Genomic DNA, 18,901 nt, shown 5'->3' with positions numbered 1-18,901 from the left:
CTATTCAGCCGCTTATCAATTAAAAAATGCTTTCTACCCAAACGTCTTCTGCAATGGTGCCACCCCACCTTGCAAGAATGGAATGCGGGTTTGTCAGCTGCCTGAAGTTATAGTGCTTCATCTTTCCCAAAGGAGGCACTATTATGCATTACTTATCACTTTGTGATAAATATTTGGCCCAGAAGCCTTTGCATCTTGCAAGAATCCTGCCCCATCCTGCATAACAGGCTCCTTTGCAAAGATTTATCCAAAATAAAACGTTATTTGGCCTTTCACATTTTTCTTATAAGTCTCTCTCTCTCAGGTTTACAATTTTCCTAGAGAAATAAATGATATATTAAAATGTCATATCATACGAAAGTTGAATCAGCTTGATTCTAACAGAAGCATTCTGACAGAAACATTTGTGCTGACATGCTGTGACTTTTGACTGAAACCTTCACTGCCCTAGAAGCTTGCTAACATGAGAAAAGCAAGACAGAAAATGTTCCCAGTTAAAACTCAAGAAAACAGCAAAATGTGTTTCAGATAAGGAAGTTGGGGAAAGGAAGAATAACTGCTGGACAATCTATGTGTCCATGACGCAAATAAATGAATACGAAATATTGTGGGAAACACACAAAACATTTGAGGTGTAAACAATGGAAAGGACCTATGAAAGAGAAGCAGGGCAACATCCTGTTTCGAAGACTTATATAGGATTATGCCTCAAAGCTCTTACTCAAAGCTCTTACTTTTGAGCTGGTACAGCACACCTGGGAACTTGGTACCTTCCAGATGTGTTGGACTGCAACTTTTGTCTGATCCAGTATGGCTCTTCTTACGTTGTTATGAATGTAGGATGGATAAAATTACAGTAAGAACCCTTCTAACCCAATGAGGACAAGATTTCTGGATACATAAAAATATATGGTTGTGATGCACCAGGTGCAATAACAGAAACTAGTAATGAATGCAACTGTGGCTCTCTCTACATGAAGCTAAAATCCCTCAACTTTACTGGAGCTTCTGCTTCCAGATTCCTTGCGGGATTACTATCGGCTCCTTTCCACATGGTGTTTTCCTTTTTCTTTCATTCTGGGCAAGTTCTATATGTTTCATTATAAAGCCACTAGATGGTGCTGTGCTACTGCTGTGATAAAGTGCCACTGCAACAGTACACCATAGATTTACCACAATTCATAGCGGGAGGAGGGAAAATCTTGGACTTTCGTCGTCATGAAAAAAACGCAATAAAGCTTGCAAAGAGCAAGAGGCGCCCTGGAGGATGACGACGTCATGTATAGGATCCGTGAACTTCCATGAGTGACCAGTCACGAGCACATGATACATGCCTAGAAGGCAGGTGTGATCGTGAATGCGTCATGACCAAATCTGCTCTTTAAAAATCATTTTATTTATTTTTCATGATCGATCGCCAACACTTTTGTTTCTGCCTTTCACTAAAAAACAAAAAGATCTATCCAAGGTGGCAAACAGAGACATGGAAATGAAACTATATCAAAAATGATTGACTAAAAGAAACAAAAAGCAATTTAAGGCAACAGATCAGGGCAATTTAAACACAGCTGTAATTTGAATGCAACATGCTCCTCTCTGGAGCACTTAAGACTATAGCATCAATCCAGTCTGCTAGATAACTGGAAAAGTGGTCCCTAGGAATGCATTTTTGGGACTAGCTCATCCCACACAGCACACTTGTGCATCCATCCTGTGGGGAGCAAGGCTCACAAGGAACCAGGTCCAGGCAACAAAGGAAAATTCTTTAGCTGATGGAGCATTCATTTGGGGCAGTCCCCGGGCAGTCCCTTGGCCCAGAGGGAATGAAGTCTTCGTTGAATAAACGATGGGAATCAGTCAGGCAAATGGAATAATATCTATCGCAGGTACAGATATTTGATTCACACCACAAGGCGCTGTTTGCCATATCTGTTGAGAGAGATGAAGAGAACAAAGAAGAGAAAGAGAAGTGTTAGGACAGGTTAAGACACTGATGACGTAATTCAATGGAATAACACATCTCTGTATGCTTCTCTTCCCATAGGCAAAAGGACCAAGAAAAAAATACCCCCCCCAAATGAGGTCTTCCCCAACCTGATGCCCTCCAGATGTGTTGGACTGCAACTCCCATCATTCCTAGCCATATGGGGAATGCGAAAGGCTGCTTTAACGTATCATAATGGGGTTTCTCTCTGGTGTCTGTGAACAGGGTGATGTCTGTGGGTTACCTTGGCTAAATTGACACTAATGTTTTTTATCGGTATTGAAGGGCACTGATAACTGTTGGGGCACGTTACACACTCCACATCCCGCTTTTCTAGCATTATTTCCTGCTTTTTATTCTGTATCATCCAAAATATGGCAACAGATGCCACTGTGCATGCTACGAGGTGTAAATGCACAATAGGGATATAGCGTTACCATGATGGGATCGTATCTATATGATACGAGGCGTAGATCTGGTCCTTAAGCCTGGTTGGGCAGAAGGTAGTGTGGGATCTTCGGAGAGATGTCAGGCTGATTTTTGCACTCGGTTGGCAGGAGTCTCTCATTCCAAATGATTTCCCCCAAACAGCCACAAAAGGGCTTAACAAAAATTAGATTGAAACAAAGAAAACTGGGGTGTGGAGGAGAAACCAGAAGGGGGGTTGTATGTGAAAGGACAGTTCTGGTTCTGAAAACAACTTCTTGGCAGTGGAAGTTCATGGCTTTAATGCCAGTGGGGCAGTGAATCCACTCCGTGGGTCAGTCAGAACCAGTCGGAATTCTAAAGAAGCTCTCCAGGGAAACCCGGAGTGGATTCACTGCCCCTCTGACATCGGAGCCACCAGCCTCCACTGGTTCTTGGGCTGAGCATGTGGTCAGGGTCACCCTGGTCCTTAGTTCTAAGTGTACAGAAGGCTCCCCCCCCCCCCCCGGAATCAATTTTGCATGCGCCTCTGGTTGTGGGTCGTGCGGTTCCAGTAGGAAACAAAGTTGATCTGCCAAGCCTGAGTACCAAGACAGAGTCATGGACTTGACAAAGGAGTGTTAATAGCCCAGGATATTCCAGTGATGTGTTGCCCTGGGAGCAAATGTTATTATTTTTATTATTACGTTTATATCCCACCTTTTTTCCTCTTTCAAGGAACCCAGGGTGGCTTACATGGTCCACCTCTCTAAGGAGTGGAAGGAGTGAAAGACATACTTCTCTCTTTTTTTATCATCACATTAATTAATTAATTAATTAATTAATTTTATTAATCGCCCATCTGGCTGGTCACCCAGCCACTCTGGGTGATGTACAATAATAAAAACAATTTAAAACAATAAAATTCTACATTTAAAAACATAGTATTTCTAAAAACACCCTAACCCACCCCAAATGCCTACCTGAACAACCACATTTTTAATGCATGGCGGAAGCTCATTAAAGAGGGGGCATGGCGGAGTTCCCTAGTGAGGGAGTTCCACAGAGTGGGGGCCACCACAGAGAAGGCCCTCTCCCTCGGCCCCACCAGTCTAACTGTCCTGGCTGATGGGACAGAGAGAAGGCCATCCAAGGCTGATCTTGTTAAGCGGCCTGTCTGGTGCTGCCTTTCTGCCTTTCTTCCTCTTCCAAGGAACTCAAGGTGGTTCTCCTTTTCATTTTACCCTCACAACAGCCCTGCGAGGTAGGTTAGGCTGAGAGTCAGTGGCTGGCCCAAAGTCACCCAGTGAGCTACATGGCCGAGTGGGGACTAGAACTCGGATCTCCCAAGCCCCAGTCCAACACTCCAACTGCAACATGACACCGGTTCTCTTCAAAGTGCTAGGTTATAAACAATTGCTTTTTGATACAGGTAAATGGCTCAAGAAGGCTAGGAGATGGTTGGAGAAGATGACTCATGCATATTCCCTACTCTAGCCAGTGGGATGGGGCAAGCTTGCTGTTGGTTTTGGAGAGTGACACAGAGGCTATCTCTACATGAGGGTAAAATCCTGGGGCATCTGCTTTCAGATTCTTTGCAGGATTAAGATTGGCTCCTTTACATAGGCTGACACAGGCTGTTTTGGGGTGATTTTCTTTCTCGGCACGTTCTGTATGTTTCATTATACAGCCCTTAGATGGTGCTACGGTATAGCGGAATTCCGCATTTTCACACAGCTTCTCTGGCCGGATATAGCGGGATAGAGAGAAAATACTAGACTTTCCTCCTCATGAAAAAAATGTGATAATGGTTACAAAGAGCGGGAGAGGCCCTGGAGGAGGAGGATGTCATGTCAAGGACCCGCAAACTTCCGTGAGTAAGCAGTCTCGATTGCAGGAAAAAAGCCCCGTGTGGAGAAGCCCAGAATCAGGGACACAGAGAACTGAATTTTGGAGGCCTCTGTAAGGGCATCAAACTCACAAAATTGATGTTATACATCAGTAACCACTGGTGGGGATGTCCGCGGAATCCACCACGAACTCAAATGAGGCCGAATTCCATTGAATTCAGCCCCCTGGAGTCTGTGGCGGAACGGATGTACTCACCTCCGCCTCCCGGACCCACGCGGACCGAATCCTCCCTCCTGGCGGCTCCATTTGGGAAGTGATCCGGACGCAAGTGGCGTCCACGATGCCATTTGTGTCCCTGTTTTTCCTCACGATAGGCCATTTGCGTCCCTGCTCTTTCATGCGATAGGCTACGTAAGTATCTACGCGAGAAGAAACAGGGACGCAAACGGCGTAGCAGACGCCACTTGCGTCCAGATCACTTCCTGTTTCTGCTCAGCAGCGATACGGCACGGCAATGGCGGCCGTATTGCTCGCGGAGCGGAGCCGGCCGGCAGCTCCACGGACTCACTGCGGAGCAGAGCTGGCCCACGAGGATTCTGGGGAGGGAGGAACGGATCGCCTCCCCTGCCACGGACCCCCCCGCGGAATCCAGGTAAGGGGATTCGTACATCCCTAAACTGGTTTATTTTCCCTTCTCTTATGGTAATATAGCCCTCTGCCTCTCCCCCAGTAAACCAACTTTACTATGGTTCCTCAAACACAGGAACATAGGAAGCTGCCTTATAATGTTAGATCACTGGCACATCTTATTGTCTACACTAGGGAAGCGGGGGACACACACCTTTCTTTGCCTGGGCAAAGCAAAACACACTCCTGCACCTCCCTACTGGCCGCTGTCTGGAGAACAGGGTCGTCCGTCCCCCCCCCACAGCAATCAGGCTGCAAGCTGACCCCAATTTCGGTCCTGCTGGCATATTCAATGGCCTTCTTGCTTTCACTTCTCTCCTTATCATGCGGCAGCCTGATCCAGTTTGTGGATATGGACTGGCAACTAATGGGTAAGCTCCCGCCTCCTAGCCTCTGCTGTTTGAGGCGACTGCTTCACTCTGCCTAACAGCAGGGCCGGCCCTGTTTGCAGCTTTGTACTGCATGTACTGATGTCTTGTTAATCTGGAGCAGCTCTCAATCTAAGAGTGAGAATATCAGGTGCTTTTACTTAAAAACAAACAACAAACTGGCACAGGCACGTTTGTATGTCCATCCATCACCTTGCAGGAGAAATCCACAACTAATTCACTCTTTAAAAACTATTGCAAAACTCCGCGCCCAGGGATTGTGGGGGAAGAGCCATATACAGTCAGGGCCAGGAATATTGGAACAAGGATAACTGTTTTGGCAGTTGGTCTCTGTACACCACCACATTGAAGTTGAAAGGAAACACACCCAGATGGGAGCAAAGTCAGGACGTTCAGCTGTAATTCAAGGGGTTTGACAAAAGTGGGGCACTAGCCATTCAGGAAGGACAGCCAGTGGCACACACACACACACCCATCGTTGGTGGCTCATAAGTAATGGAACAAACCAACATCATTCCAAACTTAAGGATCGCCTTTAATACCTGGATGAAAATCCTTTGCAGCCAATGACTGCCTGAAGTCTGGAACCCATGGACATGACCCAATGCTGAGTTTCCTCCCTCGAGATGCTTTGCCAGGCCTTTACTGCAGCTGCCTTCAGCTGCTGCTTGTTTGTGGGTCTTTCTGCCTTCAGTCTTGTCTTCAGTGAGTGAGAAGCATGCTCTATTGGGCTGAGATCAGGTGACTGACTTGGCCATTGAAGAACATCCCACTTCTTTGCCTGGAGAAACTCTTGGGCAGCTTTTGCTGTATGTTTTGGGTCATTATCCATCTGCAATATGAAGCGGCGTCCTATCAGTTTGGCAGCATTCGGCTGGATCTGAGCAGAAAGTATAGCCCTATACACTTCAGAATTCATCCTGCTGCTTTTATCAGCAGTCAGGTCATCAAGAAACACCAGTGACCCGGTTCCATTGGCAGCCATACACACCTATGCCATAACACTGCCTCCACCATGTTTGACAGATGATGCAGTATGCTTTGGATCATGAGCTGTTCCTTTCCTTCTCCATACTTTTCTCTTCCCATCATTCTGGTACAAGTTAATCTTGGTTTCATCAGTCCAAAGAAACTTATTCGAAAACCGGGCAGGCTTTTTTAGGAGTTTGCTGGCAAAGGCTGATCTGGCCTGTCTGTTCTTGAGCGTTACCAGTGGTTTGCACCTTGTTGTGAAGCCTCTGTATTTACATTCATAAAGCCGTCTCTTGACTGTAGATGTCGACAATGACATGCCTACCTCCTCAAGAGCGTTCTTGACCTGGCTAGATGTTGTGAAAGCGTTCCTCTTCACCATGAGCAGAATTCTGTGGTAGGGATGTCAGAGAATTTCTCCACGAATCTCGGGGAGGCCAATTGCCAGCACATTTGGCCCCCCAAAATTGGTGGTGAAATTCTCTGACATGCCCCCGCCCCCACCCCCGGGACGGGACCTTGTGTGAATGTCCTTGGCGGTAGCGGTTCGGCGGCTGCGGCGGCTGCGGCGGCTGCGGCGGCCGGTCTTCTGACCGGCTGCTGCTGCCGCCACCATTTCCAAGTTTAAAAAAACAAAACAAAACACGTGATATGCTATGTAAAGATTTACGTAGCCTATCATGGCTAGATTTTTAAAAAACGCTAGATTTTTAAAAAACGGCTGAGTAAAAAAAACACAAAACCCTGCCCATGGGCGCCGCCATTTGCGTACACGCGTTTTTTTTTCCTCACTCAGCTGTGATAGGCTATGTAAACATTTACATAGCCTATCACGGCTGACTGCAGGAAAGCAAATGGCGGCGACTACGGCCGCCGCCATTTGCATTCCCGGCCGGCCGGGATTCGCGGTGGGAGGGACAGGGTGCCTCCCGCCCGGCCAGAATTTCGGGGGGGAAGGGACGGGGCGCATCCCCCCCAGCCAGAATTTCAGGGGGAGGGACGGGGCGCCTCTCCCCCACCCCGAATCAGCTTTCGGGAACAGGTAAGTGACTTTCGTACATCCCTAGTGGTCATCCACTTTAGTTGTCTTCCGTGGTCTTCCAGGCCTTTTGCTGTTGCTGAGCTTGCCAGTTAATTAATTCCTTCTTTTTCAGGATGTTCCAAACTGTTGTACTGGCCACCCCCACTGTTTTTGCTGTCTCTTTGATGGGATTATTTTGTTTCCTCAGCCTAATGATGGTCTCCTTCACTTGCATGGACACCTCTTTGGACCTCACGTTGGGAGTTCCAGTGAACAGCTACCAAATGCAAATGTAACACTCAGAACCACCCCCAGGCCTTTTATCTGCTTGATTGGTCAGGGGGCACCCAGGAAACCAGCCACACCTGGCCATGCAGCTGCTTGTTGGTCATTCGTTCCGTTACTTCTGAGCCACCAACGATGGGTGTGTGTGTATGCCACTGGCTGTCCTTCCTGAATGGTTAGTGCCCCACTTTTGTCAACCCCTTGAATTACAGCTGGAAGTCCTGACTTCGCTCCCATCTGGGTGTGTTTCCTTTCAACTTCAGTGTGGTGGTGTACAGAGGCCAACTGCCAAAACAGCTATCCTTGTTCCAATATTTCTGGCCCTGACTGTACGTAGCTACAGTCATTATTATGGGCACTAGCCAATAGGTACCTGCCATTGTCGCGTCTCCCACTTGCTATGCTAGAAACATTGCCGAACCACAGTTTTTCTGAGCTTGATCTAGGAGATGGGGATGCCTGTTTCACTCTGCCTAACAGTAGGGCCGGCCCCGTTTGCACCTTTGTATTGATGTCTTGTTAATCTGGAGCAGCTCTCAATCTTGCATTTTAAAAAAATATCAGGTGCTTTTACTTAAAGACAAACAAACAACAAACTGGCACAGGCACGTGCCAGAGCAGATGAGATGCGATTCAAAGCAATTCAACCAGACCTTTAAAAAATGTTGCATCATTTTTTGGTTCTCAGTGGAAGAAGAAAGGGCGAACTCACAGCATTCAATGTTTTCACCGTCGTAGGTGTACTTGTAGCTGCTTGTTTTGGCATCGCACCTAGAATTCGTTAGAGCCTCATAACAACAGTTAAGGATCTGGCAGCAGCTAAAGGAAGAAAGAAAATGAGAGGGAAGTCAGGGACTCCACTTGGCCTCGTCAACCAAGTATGCAAAAGGTGCTTTCAGAGACTTGGCACCCTCCAGTTTTGTTAGACTACATTAGTTCGTTCATTCATTACATTTCTATCTTGCCCAATAGCCAAAGCTCTCTGGCTTTGAATGTTAATACCAACACTTTGAATCGGGCCCAGACATGGACTGGCAGCCAGTGCAGATGGAGAAGTACTGGCATAATATGGTCACATTGGGCTTGATGCTGAAAAGATGACAATGTTGGCACCAGGTGGGCACTTCTGGGGAGAACATTCTACATTCAGGGACCACCACTGAAAAGGCCCTTTCCCTTGTTGCCATCCTCCAGCCTCTCTCAGAGGAGGCACTTGGAGGGGGCCTCAGATACTGGGAAAGATGCTCCATTGGGCACTACAGTTCTCATAATCTCCAGCCTCTGGTTTAACCCCCCCCCCCCCCCGAGATCTAGGGATTGCCGCACGTGTGTGTGGAGGTGAAAGCCTCTCCTGTTCTTGACATCCGGCACCGAGATCGTGGTTTCTCTGCAGGTACCAGTGGTGGGAAAACAGCAATCTCAGAAGCGAGGTCAGAACAATGTCATCCCTCTGCCCCACCCCAGTCCAGCAGATCAGTTGGGCTACAAGGAAAAGTGGGTGGGCAGCCCCTGGCTTTGTGGGCCACACTGGGAGAGACTGGGGACCTCATGCAGCCTCTGCCTGCACGTTGTGCACCGCTGCTGTAGCCAGTTCTTGAAGTACAGACATGCCGGAGAAAGTCTGCTGAATGGAACCAAGGCAAGACCCAGAGTGAGTCTGGGGGAGGAGCTCAGATGTCCGAGGTGGGTACAGGGGCAGGGCCTCTGCAGAAGCTGTCTATTATTTCTCTGCAGCAAATGGGGCAGGGTGTCACATTCCTTCGTCCTCCCCCTTTGCGATCAACACACTCCAGGAAAGAAGGCTTCAGGCTAACTCTACTTTATTAGTCAAGGACTCGCTTCTTTTCAAATGCAGATTCTAGGAAACTCTCAGACTGCAGAGAACCATCTAGTCCGCACATCTACGAATATCAACAGAGGAGCCGAGGTGGAAGTTAGAGAAGTTGCCAGCGGTCTGGGCAAGAACTTCTCGGCCAGACGTGCTTTGCAGGGATGCCCGTCCCTCAGGGTGGCTCCCTCCTACATTGGCTTCCTTGAGTGGCCATCCTGGCGGAGCATCTGAACTCTGCCCCTAACTTTTTCCACTTCGCTTTGTGATGGACCCTAACATCCTCAAGTCATGCCCCTCGCCCTTCTCCTCCTCCTCCAAAACTTCAGTTCTCGTGGTGGAGGAAGCGGTGAGCCATTCTGGCTGGGCCATCTGTGTGTTGAGGCCTTGGGAAGAAAGTCTCGCCATATCTGGGCTCACTAGGGAGGGTGCCTCCCCCTGTCCTGGCTGTTCCCCTTCTGAAACTGAATCTGAGCTGCCAGAGATCTCCACACACTCTGATTCATTCCTGATACAGGGCCAAAAATACAAAAAACATTGCCATGTTTCAGCTTAAGATCTCACTGCCAGTAACCCAGCTTCAGGAGAGGCATTTCAACTTTTTAGAATGGGGAAGAAACCACACAAAAGCTAGGAAACCCCCAAACGACCAGCGGTTAGGGCAAAGCTGGATTGGGACTGCAGGTAGGCCAGATTTGGCCCCCAGGACTGCGGTCTACACCTCTACCTAAGGTGAAACAGCTCTATCTGTCTATCTGAACTGAGACAGCCTAGCTACAGTTATCCTTGCTCTGGTAAGCTGTCGGCTGGATTACTGCAGTGCGTTATACGTGGGGCTGCCTTTGAAAACGATCCACATACTTCAGCTGGTCCAAAATAGGGCAGCGAGGCTGTTAACAAGAACTGGCCAACGAGATCATATTACACCAGTGCTTTATGATCTGCACTGGCTGCCAGGCCATTTCTGGGCCAAATTCAAAGTGCTGGGATTAACCCACAAAGCCTAAAGGGCTTGGGACCAGGTTACCTGAAGGATCGCATCCTTTGATATATACCTGCCTGGACCCAAAGATTGTCCCCAAAGATTGTCCCCAGAGGTCCTTCTCTGGTTGCCCCTGTGAATGAGGTGAGGTGGAGGGCTACTAAGCAGAAGGCCTTTTCAGTGGTGGCACCCCTGTTGTGGAATGAGCTTCCCAGAGAGGCTCACCTGGTGCCTATGTCATGGTCTTTTTGGTGCCAGGTGCAGACAGTTTTATTTTCCCAGGCTTTTTAGCCCTCCAGTTTAAAAAAAATGATGCAAATCTGTTTTTAGGCCTTCACACTGCTGCTGGCTTTTATTTGGGTTATGACTTTGGTTTCATGCTGTTTTATATTACGTTTATGTAATATAAAATATGGTTTTATATCACGTTTTACTGTGTTATTGTATTTGATGGTTTAAAGCTTTGTCTTATAAACCACCCAGAGAGCATCGGCTAATGGCTGGTATGGAAATGTTATAAGCAAACAAAAAAGAGCACAATCCTATTGGTTGCGTCCTGGGTACTTGTGAGGCCCCGAATCGGAGGCTTGCAAATATCCTGCGCAGAGAGGGCGGTGGCTTGTGTCTCCCACGCTGCATTTTAGCTAGACAGGTGATTTCGCCTGTCTAGCAGAGGCTTCAGAAGGCTGGGGTGGCAATGGGAAAAGGCATAAGCCAGCCGCCCCAGCCTCCTCCCCTCTGCGCCCCCAGGAACGCCTCCTCTGCCCCCGTCTCCACGCTCCGTTTACCGAGCACAGAAAGGCAGCCAGTGTGGTTCACTCTGCGCTGGTTACGAGGTGGAGGGGGCAAGGAGCATGGTTTCCTGGCTCTGAGCTCTGAGCCCTGTCTTCCAGCGCAGAGCCAGGAAACGGAAAAATCCTATGTCCCCCAGACACCATCTAGGGGACACAGGGTTGCTCCCTCGATGTCTGATTCAAAACATTGAACTAAATACAAAAAATCACCAATGTACACATCAATATAATCCTTCGGTTCACCATTCTCGATCCCTTCGACTCCGCAGTAGCAGCCGTAGGACCGAAACAGGCTCTCGTTTATTTTAACCATATCCATCACCATTCTTTCACGGTCTTCTTCCTTCCCACGAGCAGCAAGAACGTCTAGAAGACACACAGAGAGAGGAGTGCTTGCTAAAGTGTGTATCAGCTGGATTTTGCTCTGGATGGCTGGGGGGACGACGGTTATAACGCGAGCAGAAGATTTACACCGAGTCACAGACACCAATCGGATGTCTCTGGAGAAACCCACAATTAGAGCCCAAAGGCAAAACTCTTGCAGAGGTTCTCCCCTGCATTTGCTTTTGAATGTGGATGTTTTCTTTAGCTATCCAGGCTAATAAGAGTATCCCTGTTCTTTCCTTTTAAAAAAACGAATTCCCGTGGAAAGCCATTGAAACTATTGGGCTACCGACACATCTATCGGCAGCAAATTCCACGCATTAATTATATAGTAAGCATGAAGAAGTATTTCCTTTTCTCTGCCCTGAATGACTCTCCTGAGCAACAGTTTAATTGGGTGAAGCTGAATCCTAGTACTATGGGAAAGGGATGGTGGGGGGCCTTCAATCTATCCACGGTCTCTGCACTGGATAGAGCAATGTCTTGGTCTTTGTGTTTGGCCCTGAGCATATTGCTGGAGCTTTCCTGTGCCTGATTCAGACAATACTACAGCGCAGTATTTTGGAGGACCCAAGGGTCCTCCAAAGCCTGGAGCCAGTACTGGGTAGACCCCATATATTGCATGCAGAACGCCCCAGGTTGATTCTTTAACTGGCACCTCCAGGGTCTATAGTTCTGTAATAGAGCAAATGCTTTGGATGCAGAAGTTCTCTGGTTTGAATCCTGCCATCTGCTGTACTTACAAGAGGTGACCAGCAGAGCAAGTGAGAGGAGTTTCTTCATTCCTGATAGCTTAAAGGATCACTCTAGGGCTCTCGATGACCTCCCGATCCAAGAGCGAAGACAGGATGGCTCAGATCTTCCACGGCTTGTGGAGCTGGAACTGCAGGTTTCTTGCTCACTACGGCTGCCAGCTTTGACCTGGAGGTGTCATCGCTGATAGAATCGTCAAACTGGGCATCTCAGGTAACAGGGCCGGCCCTACCTTGAGGGAGAGTGAGGCAACTGCCTCAGGCAACAGATGCTAGGGGACAGCAGCAGCAGCTCCAGGGTTTCAGGCAGGGGTCTTTCCTAGCCCTAACTGGAGATGACATGGATCGAACCTGCAACCTTCTGCAAAAAAAGCCGGTGCCCTACCACTGAGCTGCAGCCGTTCTCAAAGGGAAACACACAGTACAATGGTGCCAGGACAGAGGGATGGGTTGTTGCACTACACGTTACAGTTGGAGAAGAACTGGGCACAGGGTAGCCATTTTGTAGTTCCACTTTCAGTTTGTAGGATGTGCCATCTGACTAGGAAGAGGGAAACTGAAATGAACGCCCCCACCCCATCCAATTCTTCTCAAAATCCTCTCCTGTAAATGTCGATGGCAAATATCCTCTAGCTATTTGGTGGATCTTTGGTGAATATTTAGTATTTAGCATCAACATTTGTCATGTCATGGTTACAGCAGCCTTCCCCAACCCTTCAGAAGGGTTGGACTACAACTCCCATCATCACTGACCATTGGTCTTGCTGGCTGGGGCTGATAGGCATTGCAGTCCAAACATCTGGAGGGCACTGCATTGGAGAAGGTTGGGTCAGAGTGTTGGAGTAGAACTGGAGGAATGCAGTTTTCAATTGACATAAAACTCACTCGGTGACCTTTGGCCAATCGCTCTATCTCAGCCTAATCTACCTCACAGGGTTGTTGTTAGGATTAAATGGGAGGGGGAGCGCAATACACCCCCTTGGGCTCTTTGAAGCAGCGGTGGAATAGAAATGTGCTAACTATATTTCGGAAGCTGATGGCATCATTCAGCCGACATGCGGTTGGGTTAGTAAAGTTTGCTCTAGCTGCATTTGTTCATTCATTCAATGGATCATTTGGGAAACAGCTCTTGATCAGGTGGAAACATCCTTGAGACCCCCCACCCTGCCCTCTGTCCCCCCATGATTGGTGTCGGAACGCACCTTGCAGGAATAAAGAAGGCTTCAAAAGGGATTGTGCTCCCAGGTCAATGAGGGAGGGAACTGTGCAGGTAACTATGTGAGCTCTGGATGTCCTGACCGGGCTCAAGGCACAATGCTCAGCTCTGTGGGCACAAAAGGGACTCCCACTTCCCGGAGGCACACTATAAACAGAGTTTCACACAAGGGTAAGAAGAACATAGGAAAATAAGAAGAGCCCTGCTGGATCAGACCAAAGGTCCATCTAGTCCAGCATTCTGTCCACACAGTGGCCAAACACTAACAGCTGTTGACCAGGAACCTACAAGCAGGACATGAGCGCAACAGCACCCTCACACCCATGTTCTCCAGGATCTCTTCTCCATCATCCCAGAGTGCAGGACATGGAATCATGGGCTCAAGTCACAGGAAGTCAGATTCCGGCTGAACATCAGGAAAAAATTCCTGACTGTTAGAGCAATATGACAACGGAACCCACTACCTAGGGAGGCGGTGGACTCTCCCACACTGGAGGCATTCAAGACGAGGCTGGACCGCCATCTGTCAGGGATGCTCTGACTTGGATTCTCACATTGAGCAGGGGGTTGGACTCGATGGCCTTGTAGGCCCCTTCCAACCCTACTATTCTATGATTCTATGAACGGTTGTCCCAAAGAGGAAGGCCAGGATCTCTTCTCGATCATCCCAGAATGCAAGACACGGATTCATAGGCTCAAGCGACAGGAAGCCAGATTCCGGCTGAACATCAGGAGAAACTTCCTGACTGCTAGAACAAGATGACAATGGAACCCATGACCTAGGGAGGTAGTGGGCTCTCCCACATTGGAGGCATTCAAGAGGAAGCTGGACAGACTTGGATTCCTGCATTGAGCAGGGGGTTGGACTGGGTGGTCTTATTGGCCCCTTCCAACCCAACTATTCTATGATTCTAACCCACAAGCAGGGCATGAGCACAGCAGCACCCTCCCACCCATGTTCCCCAGCAATTGGTGTACATAGGCCTACTGCCTCTGACACTGGAAGTAGCATAGAGCCATCAGAACTAGTACCATTGATAGCCTTCTCCTCCAGGAATTTGTCCAACCCCCTTTTAAAGCCATCCAAATTGGTGGCCATCACCACATCCTGTGGTAGTGAATTCCATAGTTTAACTCTGCGCTGTGTGAAGAAGGATTTTTATCATTCCTGAATCTCACACCAACCAGCTTCATGGGATGCCCCCACTGGTTTCTAGTATTGTGAGAGAGGGAGAAAAATGCCTCCCTCCCCACATTCTCCACACTAGGCATCATTTTGTACACTGCTCTCATGTCTCCCCTTACCCTTCTTTTTTCCAAGGGTGTCCTGCTATGGTTACTTACAATGGCATACAGAGAGCAAAGCCTTGATTGGGCTCAGGAACGCTGCGCGTGCTGACTAGTGCAGGTGATGAGGTGGGTGCCGCTGGGCCGTGTGGATCTCAACAGGATAACGCAGCAACACATGAGCAAACGTCGCTTGGCTGTGTGGATCAATAGAGCGTCTCCTCCTGGGTAGGGTCACACTCAGGGCTGAGGGAGCTTCCACGTCCTGAAAGTCTGTCGGGGTGGATTTACACCTGCAACATTTAAGAGCCCGTTTCGTACAGTGTCTGAGACAGAGGAGGTGGTGGCCAGTGGAGGCTGCCGGCTCCGATGTCAGCGGGGCGGTGAATCCGCTCCAGGTTTCTGTCAGAACCAGTCAGAACTCTAAAGGAGCTCTCTGTGAGGTGAATGTGGAGCTTCACACAGCCCTTGGATTGCTGTGTGAAGCACCTTGGATAGCGTCTTTAGAGTTCTGACTAAAACCCGGAGCGAATTCACTGCCCCACTGACATTGGGGCCTCCTGCTTCCACTGGGGGAACGCAGACACCTGAGGACGTTGGGGGGCACAACAGGGTTCAATTCAGTTCATAACTGGGCTCAGAACAGAACGAGTCATTTTGCAGGTTTTGGTGAAAATGCTTAATATACCCCATCATTAATCCTGGGTTTAAAATGGCAACAGGGAGAGAGGGAAAGAGAGAGGGAAAGAGGGTGTCAGAAAAGAGAGAGAGAAAAGGGGGCAGCAGAAAGAGAGAGAGAAAAAGGATGATCTTACCCACTTTTAGCTCAGCCCCCATTTTGGTGCCATTGTGGGCCACAAACTAGCAGGTCCTCACCCAGCTCACCTGCACAATAGTTGCTGACAAGATGATTTTTAAATGTTGATTCCACAAAGCGGACTTTAACTGGTCTTGCCATGTGATCTCTCTTAATATTACAGGAGCAGCACTGAAGCAGACCCTGATGACCCTGGATGAAAAATGACGGTGCCCAGTCTCCTCTAATGTAAGAACAAGTTTGGTCTTGAGATGAGTTTTGTGAATAAAGCGCTCACCTCCTCTGGATCGGAGAGAAAACCTTGTGGGCTGAAACGGCATCTGACTCAGACAGGCTGTTCGTACAATTTACATTCTCCCTCCTCTGCTTGCAAGAATTCCACATGCTTCATGTACCGCTGCCTACGTGAAGGATGAGGGAGAAGAGGCTGTGGATCAATGCTAGAGCCCCTGCTTTGCATGTGGAAGGCCCCGGGTTCAATCCTCAGCATCTCCTGGTAAGGCTGAAAAAGGCCCCTTCTCAAACTCTGGAGAGACGCTGGCAGTCCGTGTCGACAGTACAAGGCTAAATGGACTTACAATGTACCAAGTCAGACGTGGTACAAAGCAGCTTCCTATGTTCTTTAGCATCATCTGTAGCTCAGTAGTAGTAGAGCTCAGGACCAGCCCTACCATTAGGCACAGTGAGGCAGTTGCCTCAGGCGGCATATGCTAAGAGGCGGCAGCAAGGTGTTGGAGGAGAGAGCTGGTCTGCTGTCTTCAGGTGTGGCGGAGGATGCTGTCCTATCACCAGTGTGGAAGAAAGCTTTAATTGCCAGTCTAGCCAGCTTTTGTACATGGAATGGGAAGGGGCTCCAGTTTGTTCTTCAACTCAGGCAGCAAAATACCTTGGGCTGGCCTCGGTAGAGCCCACGCTTTGCATGGTGAAGGTCCCAGATTCGATTTCCGGCATCTCCAAGTCAGGCTCTGTCTGACACCCTGGAGCACCACACGCGTCTTTCTTAAATGAGTATCTAAACTAGGCAAGCGGGTGGGGAACATTTCTTGCTGCTGAGGGCTGCATTGTTGGGAATATTGCAGCCTCGTCTGCAAGCTGATGGAAAGGGGCAGTGTCAGTTCATGGGAATTTAGGCTGCAGCTGGCCTTAGGATCTCTATAGCGTACAGTGTGGTTTCTTGTGATTTTGCTCCCCCCTTCCTCCCCCCGCCCACCTCTGACTTCCACCATTGCTGGGAGCACATTTATGCTGGCTCTCTTGCTCCTGCCGGCCTGGCAGAGCACAAAATGGACTGAGTGCCTTTTTGAAACCCTACGCGGTACCTGCATTTGGTATACAAGAATATTATGAATAAAGTATTTTACCTTCTCTTCGCTAAAGAAGAGTGTGCTCTCCTTTTCATTCTAACATAGCCTTGTGTGCATGTGGGCCTCGTAAACGCTCGTGCTGCGTTGCCTTTTTGTTTTTCTCTGCTAACTTGCCTTTCTAACAGGAGGAATCACCAGATGTTGCATCAGAACCTGCAGCTTGTGCAAAATGCAGCAGCCAGAGTGGTAACGGGGATCAGGAGGTCCGAACGCATAAGACCGATTCCGGCTTGCTTGTACTGGCTGCCTGTATGCTTCCAAGCCCAATTCAGAGTGCTGGTTTTGACCTATAAAGCCTTACACAGCTTGGGACCACAGTACCTGACAGAACGCCTTTCTCTGCATGAACTGACCCGTATACTACTCTCTGCATCTAAGCCCCCCCACCCCCCCGCTCTGGGAGCCTCCTCTGAGAGAGGCTCAGAGGGCAGCAACAAGGAAGAGGGCCTTCTCAGTGGTGGCTCCCCATTTCATGGAATAATCTCCCCGACGAGTCCTGCCTGGTGCCAACATTGTCATCTTTTCAGCGCCAGGTGAAAACTGCCCTCTTCTCTCGGGCATTTGGCAGCGTATAAGGAGTCTCTTCCATTGTTTCTGGCAGATTGTTTTAGATATCTGTTGTTGTTATTTGTGCTGTTTGTTCTATGCCATTACATGAATGGCTCGATACTTTATATAATGTATTTTGATGCTTTTTTAAAAAAAAATTTGTGAACCACCCAGAGAGCTTCGGCTATGGGGTGGTATAGAAATATAAGAAATGAAATGAAATGAAATCATAACTAAATAATCCCATCATGCATTCCTTTGGGAATCATCTGTGTGTGGGCGGTGGGGGCTGAGCAAAAAATAGGTAAGGCCACCCTTTCTTTCTCTCTCTTTCTGCTACTCCTCTTCCTCTCTCTTTTCCCACCCCCTTTCTCTCTTCCTTTCCACGCAGTGAGCTGCCAGGGTTGGAACAGATCAGTCTTGCCAGAGCCCTGAACGGATCGCTTTCAGAGGGCTTTTGAAATTAGGATGAGGGCCACATGGAATTAGAGCCCATCTCTGCCCACCTCTGCTTTACTGGATCCATTCCTGTGAGGCAGAGGAACAGATGGCCTCGGGAAATGGTGGGATCTCCCTCATTGGAGGTGCGAAAGCTGTCTGTGCAGCCATCTTACATGAGTGCTTTAGCTGCCCCCTGCATTGTCAATCCTGCACTGGGTTGGGGAGTTGGACTAGAATCTAGTTGGCCTTGAAGGAACATAGAAACATAGGGAGCTGCCATCTGCTGAGTCAAACCCTTGGTCCATCTAGTCCAGTACCGTCAACACTGACTGGCAGCAACGGCTCTCCAGGGATTCAGGCAGGATTCTTTGTTCTCCCTACCAGGAGAAGCCGGGGATTGAACCAGAGACCTTCTGCATGCAAAGCAGGGGCTCTACCACTGAGCTACGGCCCCTCCTTATCTCTATGATTCCATTGCCAAAGGCATGCAGGCTTTCAAGTCATATAGAACTCACCATCAGGAAAACAGAAGAGTCCAGTGTGACCTGGAACTTGGCACACATAGACACACCAACAAAACGTGGTCCAGAAATTGAGCCGTCTTGGCCCCCAAATAGAACTTTTCCTGGGAGTGCCTGGCCCAATTTCTGTGGCAGTAAAAACAACTTCCCGATTCTGTTTGAGTTCAGCCAAATGACCAGCTGTGCTTCCCTCTCTCCCAAGAACAAAGTGTCCCTTTTGGATAGGAGGGCAAATGCTTGAGATGTCTCTTCTTCTTGGAATACTCCCACCAGATCTGGACAGGCCGTGCTTCACTTAGAAGTCAGCTTGGTTTTAAATGGTTCCTCAATTAATATTATTATTGAAAAGAACAATGATTTCCCTGTGATAAT

The 18,901-nt window shown here is 48.6% G+C and overlaps 1 protein-coding gene across 1 annotated transcript; it reads right to left on the bottom strand.

Moving 5' to 3' along the window:
• Positions 1–1,383: 1,383 nt before the first annotated feature.
• On the bottom strand, positions 1,384–12,465 carry LOC146335444 (basic phospholipase A2 homolog 2-like). The gene is made up of 4 exons (XM_084822329.1): positions 12,326–12,465; positions 11,417–11,564; positions 8,307–8,413; positions 1,384–1,929 (listed from the first exon to the last, which is right to left on the bottom strand). Exons 1-4 carry the CDS (start codon positions 12,363–12,365, stop codon positions 1,766–1,768), a joined length of 459 nt encoding a protein of 152 aa, XP_084678455.1. The 5' UTR covers positions 12,366–12,465; the 3' UTR covers positions 1,384–1,765.
• Positions 12,466–18,901: the final 6,436 nt, after the last annotated feature.

The sequence above is a fragment of the Heloderma suspectum genome, chromosome 15, assembly GCF_057233095.1.
Source record: "Heloderma suspectum isolate Gila_16-S chromosome 15, 16-S_ref, whole genome shotgun sequence".
Classification (NCBI taxonomy): domain Eukaryota; kingdom Metazoa; phylum Chordata; class Lepidosauria; order Squamata; family Helodermatidae; genus Heloderma; species Heloderma suspectum.
This window is presented reverse-complemented; position numbering and strand designations above follow the sequence as displayed.

What these genes read in the sequence shown, in the direction of transcription:
- LOC146335444 (XM_084822329.1), bottom strand. Translation starts at nt 12,365, where the DNA reads ATGAAGAAACTCCTCTCACTTGCTCTGCTGGTCACCTCTT. An exon ending in CCGAAGGATTATATTGATGT is followed by an intron (nt 8,414 to 11,416) that starts GTACATTGGTGA and finishes TTCTTCCTTTAG; the next exon opens with CTGCTGCCAGATCCTTAACT. An exon ending in CGGTGAAAACATTGAATGCT is followed by an intron (nt 1,930 to 8,306) that starts GTGAGTTCGCCC and finishes CTCTCTCAACAG; the next exon opens with ATATGGCAAACAGCGCCTTG.